This window comes from Clinocottus analis, unplaced genomic scaffold (genome assembly GCF_023055335.1).
Source record: "Clinocottus analis isolate CAN_PGR_092001 unplaced genomic scaffold, fCliAna1.0.p SCAF_14, whole genome shotgun sequence".
Lineage (NCBI taxonomy): Eukaryota > Metazoa > Chordata > Actinopteri > Perciformes > Cottidae > Clinocottus > Clinocottus analis.
Genome location: NW_027175865.1, coordinates 17,783,072 through 17,792,591, shown reverse-complemented (window position 1 = coordinate 17,792,591; position 9,520 = coordinate 17,783,072). Strand labels below are relative to the sequence as shown.

At 44.8% G+C, this 9,520-nt stretch overlaps 2 protein-coding genes across 3 annotated transcripts in view; one reads left to right on the top strand and one right to left on the bottom strand.

The window, feature by feature from the left end:
• Positions 1-769: 769 nt before the first annotated feature.
• LOC137784853 (chitin synthase chs-2-like) overlaps positions 770-9,520 on the bottom strand; it is a 26,528-nt gene continuing 17,777 nt past the window's right edge. For both annotated transcript variants that reach the window (XM_068575805.1, XM_068575806.1), the window contains one exon: positions 770-897. In XM_068575805.1, the coding sequence (XP_068431906.1) occupies positions 841-897 (57 nt within the window). In that variant the 3' untranslated portion in view covers positions 770-840. The remainder of the gene's footprint in view (positions 898-9,520) is intronic.
• LOC137784806 (formyl peptide receptor 2-like) overlaps positions 1,669-9,520 on the top strand; it is a 9,233-nt gene continuing 1,381 nt past the window's right edge. Inside the window, exons 1-3 of the mRNA XM_068575746.1 lie at positions 1,669-1,713; positions 6,320-6,500; positions 8,827-9,520. The exon at positions 8,827-9,520 is cut by the window's right edge and continues 1,381 nt beyond it. Of these exons, the coding sequence (XP_068431847.1) occupies positions 6,327-6,500; positions 8,827-9,520 (868 nt within the window). The 5' untranslated portion in view covers positions 1,669-1,713; positions 6,320-6,326. The remainder of the gene's footprint in view (positions 1,714-6,319; positions 6,501-8,826) is intronic.

The window sequence follows — 9,520 nt, the reverse complement described above, 5'->3', positions numbered from 1 at the left end:
CTACAGGACTAGATACCTCTGGAGGTGCGTGAAAGAAAAGTGTGTTTTTAATTTCTGATCCCTGAAATTGAAATAAACTTGACATAGAGCAGCACTTCCTTCTTCTACTGGCTTCAAAATCTGGCAAATTACAAAGAAGCGACTCCACTTTCTGCCACCAGGTGGCAGCGTCAGCAGGTGAATTAGACATTTGCACTCTACTGCATTGACTGCTGGGATTCCATATTATTATTGAATACTTAGGAGGGCTATCATTGACATAATTAATTATTTTGTACAACACTAACACTCACAAACTCTTATTATTATCTTAATCTACACTTTTATTTAGTAATAAAACTTAATTTTAACCCTCTCACATACTATAAAAGTGCACAACATATTGGTTTCATAGTGAGTATAAGAGTGAATACATTTCTTATTTGAGCCTTTTTGAGTCAAAACCATGAAAATAAATCACTAGAGATTTGTGTAAAACATGTAAATGTTTACATCTGAGATGCAGCTGTTTGTTGAATGACTTCCTCTCTGTGTGTCACATTTCTGTCGTAATTGTTTTGCAATAGGTAGTGAGCTCAGTTTCCAGCGACCTGATTGGCCGGAGGAGAGACAGCGAAAGGAGGAAGGACATTGAGACACTTCTTGGTTAAAAGTGTGAAAGGGAGAAAAAGAAAACATCCTCAAAGTGGTTTATTTAATCGGAATGAAAACAGGTTTGACCCACTGGAAGTTGCAGTTACTCATCATATTGTGCAGTTTCGGACTTGTCATTCTATTGTTATTACTCCAGAGTTGCAGTGCTGCACTTCCACTGTTTCCTTTCTTCTCCTTTATTTTCTATTACTGGAAGCCACACATGTTGCTGTTTACTGCCAACCGCCATGAGCGCCTTGCGGCCTGTGGGAAACAAAACATTTGGTTGCAATCAAGTTGAAATCACTTCTACTGAAGAAGTTGTTTATTTGTTCAAGGAAAGCGTCAATTCCATTTAAACAGTGATATTTAACTTGGAAACATGGATGTTTGCATCAAAGTCTAACATGATGGATAGTTTCCTGGAGGAAAACTGAAGATTATCTAAAGTTATCTGTTGTAATAACACAAAGTCATCAGGCCCGAATGGAGGAACCTGATTGGCTCTCTGTTTCCGTCTGATTAACACAAGACGGTCATTCACTCTGTCTGTTTAGCTGTGTGTGTGTGTGTGTGTGTGTGTGTGTGTGTGTGTGTGTGTGTGTGTGTGTGTGTGTGTTTGTGTTTGTGTGTGTTTTAAATACAAGGGGACAAAGTGAGTGTGACTGTGTGAAGGAAACAAGAAGCATTCAGACAGGAAGATGCAGCCAGACACACACAACATACAACGAGAGAGAGAGAGAGAGAAAGAGAGAAAGAGGAAGGGTTTGTGTGTGTGTGTGTGTGTGTGTGTGTGTGTGTGTGTGTGTGTGTGTGTGTGAGTGTAAGAGAGAGAAGGGAGGGGGGGGGATGTTAACACACACAAAAAAGCTGGACAAACATGTCCAGCTTTTGGCAATAAAACCACTTGTAGTAACAGTGATGCACACGCACACGCACACAAACACACACACACACACAGGCACGCACGCACACGCACAACCACAAGCACACACACGCGCTCGGCTGACGGAGATGAGTCTCCACTTCTGTGTCTGAGTACTGAGGGCGAAGCAGCTGACCTCATCGCTGCGACTGCAGGTAAGACATCAGGACATTATTTTTCTCAAAATGTATTTGTTTTACTGACGGAAGCAGATTTTTAAAACATCATTCTGAAGGAGTTGTTCGTGGTTTTGAACAATCAGACAACCGTTAATCTTTTGAGATCCTGTACGTCAGGAGATCGAACATTGTTGACTTTTGACTGATAATGGTGATGTAGCCCGGAAACAACAAACACACAGGAGTAAGTGGAGGAGTGATGCAATTATATTTTCATTACACGTCATCCAATCACATAAAAGGGACAAAGCACAACGTGTAGAATAATCAATGAAGGATTTATTCAAATGTTTATGATTTAGTCTGGCGGCAAACCTTTCGACCAATTTTTGAGCATCTCACTTTACTTCGTGACTTAATTGTCACTTCTGGTTGTAAAATACCAAAAACCAGTAGTCAACACTTACAGTTGATGGGGGCAGGTGCATGCTGGGAGATGGGAGAAAAAAAAAGTCAAAGTATCTGTAATTTTAAACGTAATGTTGTGCTTTACTTTTGGCCAAAAACACAAAAAGTTGTTTTATTTTAGTAGTTTTCAAACTACTTCTGTCGTTTAAAATCTCGGATTTATCTTTTGAGCCTTTTCCCCCCAAAAGGACTCAAAAGATAAATCCATCGTGACCCTCTCACGACCTTCAGGCCGGTCAGTTCACCCCCTCACAACCTTCAGGCCGGTCAGTTCACCCCCTCACGACCTTCAGGCCGGTCAGTTCACCCCCTCACGACCTTCAGGCCAGTCAGTTCACCCCCTCACGACCTTCAGGCCGGTCAGTTCACCCCCTCACGATCTTCAGCCTGCTCAGTTCACCCCCTAACAACTTTTAGGCCGGTCAGTTCACCCCCTCACGACCTTCAGGCCAGTCAGTTCACCCCTCACGACCTTCAGGCCAGTCAGTTCACCCCCTCACAACCTTAAGGTCAGTCAGTTCACCCCTTCACGACCTTAAGTTCAGTCTTCTTTTTTTTTTTTGCTCTGAGACTGAGACACTGGCTGTGAAGATGTTTTTTTTTTTGTGAAACAGTTTCAACCACATTCAGATGAATCTATTTTGACCAAGTGGTTCGAAGCTGATTTCACAATAAAAGAAAAGTCATTGTAGTGAGAAAATAAAAGAGTTATATTTAACTTTGATCTACTTTTCTACCAAACATTGCCCAGTTTTAACTTGCTAGCACTGTGTGTGTGTGTGTGTGTGTGTGTGTGTGCGTGCGTGTGTGTGTGTGTGCGTGTGTGTGTGTGTGTGTGTGTGTGTGTGTGTGTGTGTGTGTGTGTGTGTGTGTGTGTGTGTGTGTGTGTGGTAGAGTGAATGAGTGTTTGTGTGTGAGCAGCAACATCTGTGGCTTGTCGCTGTGAAAAAGCTCAAACAGTTGAGAACTGGAACTCTTCAGCGGTTTCGGGTCATTTCTTCTTTCCACCACAACAGAGACTGAATCTGTTCGTCTGCTGCTGCGAGTCCACACAGGATCATATTGATATTTCAATTTGTGTGGACACATTTACTCAACCAATTCTTCAAAACGTCTTCTTGCCATCCGTGTCTGCCAATCTGTCACCGTGTTGCAGGCCGAGAGCGAGAGCGTTATTGTCGTGTTTTTATTGTCGTCTTTATTCAGATTAGTTCCCACCACAGTCACTTGTGTAGCTCACACGGCGGCCGGAGCTTTGTGGTGGTTTGAATCAGCAAGACTCAGAATTGAAACTGCTGTTGCGGTGAGCTGCAGTTTGATGCGCTGCAGTGCGCTCTGACATGTTGTTTTCTCCTCCTGTGGTATTTTGGTCGCGTTTCCTCTCGACGTGTTCAGAGGAATTCAGTTCATCTCGAGCGATATGACTGTTTCTGTCATTTTTTTCTGATTTAAACGTCTGCTTCGTGTGAGCATATCCAGTGGCAACAACATCCACCACAACAACATCCGTGACTCGGTCTGATTCCGCGTCTCACTCCAACGTGAAACATCTGCTGCGATCCCGAGTGAGCGACGTCCTTCATGGGAATCGACAGGAAGTGATGCGCACGCGCTGGACCGTGGCGCGTGTTCGATGAGTCGGCCATCGCCACTTGGCACAACAAACGCAGAACAACAGGAAATCCCCACGACCCCTGAAGAGTGATGTTTATTTGTGTTTGAGTTACTCACATCACGCTGCAGCGCTGCATCATCCTGAGCTGCTGTTTACATAACACTTATTTATTACTAATTAATACTAATTACTACTAGTTATTACTCATTATTACTCGTTATGACATCATGGTTCCTGCGGTTACACACACACACACACACACACACACACACACACACACACACACACACACACACACACACACACACACACACACTCACACACACACAGCGGCTCCATCAGATAAGAGCAGTAATTCATGCAGTAAAGACTGTTTCTGGAGAACAGCGTCAGCGCTGAGGAGAACACACACATGATGAGGTCGTTATCTGGAGTTCTGGAGTTCCTCATGGACTGCAGTGTGGTTCATGTCACATTTAATTACTTCATCCTGCAGCTTTAACAGTTCATCTCGTCTAATCCTATTGAGTCATAATTTAATAATTTATTTTAGTGGCTTTGGACAAACAATCCTCGTGTGGTTCTATTATCACATGAATATTCTGGATCAGTTTGTTCAACTTACTTTTGAGGATATTTTATATTTACAGAGCTTTTTGAGACAAATGAACACATTCAGATGGCGAGTGTGCCATTAAACACAACATCCTCTAAATGAAGCCTCACGACCTCGTGAGCTCTTCACCATGTCGTCTCACGTTTGCATTCGGTTGTCCTGAGCTCCTCTCTATTGTGTCAAAACAAGCTGGAACAAGATGGCGACGCCCTCACCCCCTCATCTTTGTTTCCACCACACCCGTCTTTATATGTCAAGATACAACTGACACGTTTATTGGAAAACTTCCAGCACAGTTTCTGACTAACGTGCATACATTTTCCTACTAGTCACCACGGCACTCAGTCAGCTGCTTTGCATATTAAGTGTAGGCACACACACACACACACACACACACACACACACACACACACACACACACACACACGTGAAAACACCAGCATCACTGTGTGTGCTGTTAAAGGTGAAGCTCCATCTATTGGACACACAAAAGTTATTTATATCGTTTTTATATGCAAATTTAAAAATGACAGACTGGAAATGTCACCGAGGGAGTAAGTGTGTGTATGTGTGCATGTGTGTGTGTGCGTGCGTGTGTGTGTGTGTGCGTGCATGTGTGTGAGCTTGTGTAAGTGTAGATGAGTGTGTGAGTGAGGGATTGTGAGTGAGTGAGTGAGTGTGTGTGTGTGTGAGTTTGCATGTGTAAGTGTGTGTGTGTGTGTGTGTGTGTTCATGTGTGTGTGTGTGTGTGTGAGTGTGCATGTGTGAGTGTGTGTGTGAGTGTGTGTGAGTCTGTGTGTGTGAGTGTGTATAAATGTGTGTGCGTGTGTGTGTGAGTGAGTGTGTGTCAGTGTGTGTGTGTGTGTAAGTGTGTGTGTGTGTGTGTGTGTGTGTGTAAGTGTGTGTGTGTGTGTGTGTTCAATTTGTGCGTAATTGTTGAGCACCATCAAACCTAAAGGATGACGCTCAACAATTACGCACAAATTGTTCGTCCTTCATTGTTTTCTTACATTGGCACGACAGTGAGAACAGACCTATAGCACACACCCAGGAATGCATTTTATTAAGCCATCAAACGCATGCAAACACACACACACACACACACACATACACACACAGTTATGAAAGCATTTCAATACATCAAACACACGCACACACACACACCCACAAACACATTTTAAGCCATGATTTTAAGCCGTCAAACGCACGCACACACTCTGCACGTGCACATAAATATAGAAACACTTTGGTACATTCTCAGACATGAAACATGAAATGACTCAGCTGATTATTTCATATTCGCCCAAACTGAACTGTTTATAAATGTCAATTGATGTCTATTAATGTCTATTTTCTGAGCATCATTTGCAGATTAAGACTTGTGACTTCCAAAACTCCTCTAAAGAGATGTTCCTTTTGGGTGTTTTCAGGCATGAAAGTAAAACAGGAAGTAAAACCCAAACCCATGCTACGTTCAAGAATGTTTTAGGTGATCTTTGGTCTTTGTTGTGCTGCTCGACGAGAGAAAACAGGAAGGAAACACGGGGACTTTTCTTCATAATGAAGAAGTTGAATGGTTTACCACACAAAATAAGATATTCGTGATGATGATGTCTGAGGAACCGACACACGCAGACTAGCTTTTCTCCCGCTGGCTGTGAAAAAATGAACAAAGCGATGATGGGAAAACTTTGTGGTTATGATATATGAAGCAGTAATTTTGTGTTTTTTACAGGTACAATATATCTGTTAAAGTGTGAATATTCAGTGTGAATGTAAAACAAAACAAGCATTTGTTACAAATGCTTTTCTCCCGCCGGTTCTGAAAAGTTTTTTGGCAGTTTTTTCTTGGAAAATATATTTTTTAAGGGAAAAAAGACCCGGTTATTGTTGAATTTCCGCACATGATCAGTGTAATAACATTTTGATTTCCTGTTTTCCAGCCAAGCGATGTCTCTCAACGCCTCCCTCCCCATCCTCAAGCCTCCCGACAGCAACCGGGTGACGGTGGTGGACGTCGACGCCATCATGGACCACGTCTCCATCGTCCTCTACAGCCTCACCGTCGTGATCGGCATCACGGGGAACTCCATGGTGATCTGGGTGGCCGGATTCAAGCTCAAGGTGGATTCACAGTGTGCGATGAGTTAGAAGGATGGAGGAAACAATACATGTAGCCCTGAAGCGCCTTGACCTGTTCTTGTGCTGTTAAAGACGTTATTATACAAGTTAGAAATCAATGGCTGCACCAACAAGTAATATTTGTGGTTTTTTAACCAGAAAATTGCGTCAATTTGAAACCCACTTCGGTTGATTTTGTTTGATTTCATTATTTTATTTGCATTCAAGTTAGCATAAGGTAACATTAGTCAGGAGATGGCCTCAAGCTTGCAGAGAATACCGCTTATTTATTTAGCAATTTTGAAACATATGTTATCTTCTTGCAGATTTTCTAAAAAGTTGGCGGTTAATGACACATTTTGAAGTGGTGTTATCTCCGTAGCTTCTCCCTGGGAAAAGAACAATCTTTTACTTTATAAACTATGGAAGAAATAACCACTAGTTCTGCTTTGTACTTGTTGTGGAAGTCACAAAAACGTGGGAATATCAAACGCCCTCCTGTTTGGGTTCATTACAGCATCTGTAGCAGCACACAGCTTTGTGAATTTCACCATCTCTAGGAATGGCGTCTAGCTTACTACAAGGGCAACCAGCAGTCATAGCGGGGCAACCTGTTGCGTTAACGCTCTGTTAACGCATCTGTCGCGTCACTCCCCAGTAAAGTCGCATCTACGCAGCTCCTACGCAGAATCTGGTCGCGTTTGGTGTGAACGCAGCATGATGGTGGTTCACACCGAACGCGTCAAAAAAAAATCTCGACGCGCACCGTCGAGAAGAAGTGTGTTCAGACCAAAAGCAACAAGACTAATCATGGCGCCACGAAGGGGGCGTGGCTTATTTCAGCCGCTTCTCTCCTTGAAAAGAGCCATCTTTTCCGTTATAGACTATAGATGAAGTAACCACTAGGTCTGCTTTAAGCTTGTTGTGGAAGTCACTAAAACGTCAGAACATCACCTCCATGGTGTCTGGGTTCACAATAGTATCTGTAGTCCCACAACAGCCTGAATGAAGCCGCTATCAGCTCCTTCCGGGTGACCGGCAGCAGTTTGATTCAGCACCGGCAGGACGGCGGTGACGAGCGGACCATCTCAACGCTGATTGGCTGATTTGAAATTTCAACTCGCGCGTCGACCCGAGTTCGCCCCGCGACCAACGGGCTGTTCGTGCTGCTTCTACGCGTCTGACGCGCTGCCTGCTTGAAGATACGCGTCTACGCAGCTTCGACGCAGCTGTACATTGACTTTACATGAAATCTCGACGCGCGTTGAAATCTTGAGGCGCGGTCAAGATTTGCGCGGGACTCCGTGTTCACACCTGACTCGACAAAAAAAAAAAAATCATGTGGCTTCTACCGTGTCAGTTGTGTCGCGCGACAAAAAAAGGGCGTTCACACCAAACGCAGCATGACTAATCGAGCTGCCACAAAGGGGGCGTGGCTTATCTCCTTGTCTTCTCCCTGAGAAAATAACTATCTTTCACGCTATGAACTATGGAAGAAATAACCAGTAGTTCTGCTTTATACTTGTTGTGGAAGTCACAAAAACGTGGGAATATCAAACACCCCCTGTTTGGGTTTATAAATGCCATCTGTAGCCGCACACAGCTCAGTGAATTTCACAGACTCCAGGAAGTTCCGCTAGCTTACTACAGCGGTAACTCGCCGTCATCCACCATGGAAATAACCACTAGTTCTGCTTTATACTTGTTGTGTAAATTCCACATACCTCAGAACATCAAACTCCATCCTGTCTGGGTTCATAACATTATCTGTAGTCCCACAAAAGACGGTGACGGAGGTGACGAGCGGAACGTCTCAATGCTGATTGGCTGACGCAACTATGAGTCATGCGTTTTTGTCGCTGGAGTTGGGAAATTTCAACTCGTGCGACAAGCTGCCCAGAAAATTCGCGTCTACGCAGCTCCTACGCAGCTGTGCATTGACTTTGCATGTAATCTTGTCGGGCGACCAAATTTTGTCGCGTTCGGTGTGAACACAGCATTAGACTGATGGTTTCACTGACGTGTGATACATGAAGGAAGTTCAAATGTAGCTAAGTTCTATGCAAAATTTAGATTTTCATAATTAGGAGTGGGGTATTGTGAATATATGTTTTACTCATCCACCTCCTTGACTTCCTCCCTTCCCGGCCTTCTGCAGACTCCTTAGAATTGTATTTGTCATACGTCAAACGCTAACGTACGTTTTGCTCAAAACATAATTGTCATTGTTAGGAGACGAGGCTGGAGAATACAATAGTCTAGAATGCTCAATGTGATCCTTCTCGTTCCCTCTTTATTCCCTTTTCCTCAATCTTTTCTTCCTCCTCAGCCAAAGGTCACCAACGTGTGGTTGGTGAATCTGGCGATCGCGGACCTCATCTTCTGCTTCACGCGAGTCTTCTCCCTCGCCAAGAAGCTCTTCTTCGATAACTGGCCCTTCGGCGTCTTCCTCTGCAAGTTCAACGGCTTCTTCAAGTACGGCAACATGTTCTGCTCCGTCTTCCTGTTGGCCGTGATCAGTCTGGACCGCGCGCTCTGCATCTGGCAGCCGGTCTTCACCAAGCGCCGTCGCACCCTGCGGGCCGCCAGGGTGGTGGCTGTCTGTGTGTGGGGCGCCGCCACCGCCTTCAGCGCGCCGTACTTCGCCTACCGCCAGGTCTACCAGAAGAACAACTTGACCAAGTGCTCTTTGGAGGTCAAGGAGTTCAACGGCAGCGGCACCAAAACGGCTCTCTACGCCATCCGCTTCCTGTGCGGCTTCCTGTTGCCGTTTGTCGTCATTCTCATCTGTTACGTCCTGGCCGGAATCGGCATCCGACGCACCCGCCTTGTGGGGAAGTCCCGCCCCCTGCGCATACTAGCATCGTTAGTCGTGGCCTTCTTCGTGTGCTGGGCGCCGTACCACTGCCTCCTCCTGGTGAAGATGGTGGACAGCAAGAACGCGGTGGTGAAGATCTGGCACCCGGTGGCGAGAGGCGTGGCCTACTTCAACAGCTGCGTGAACCCACTGCTGTACTTCTGCA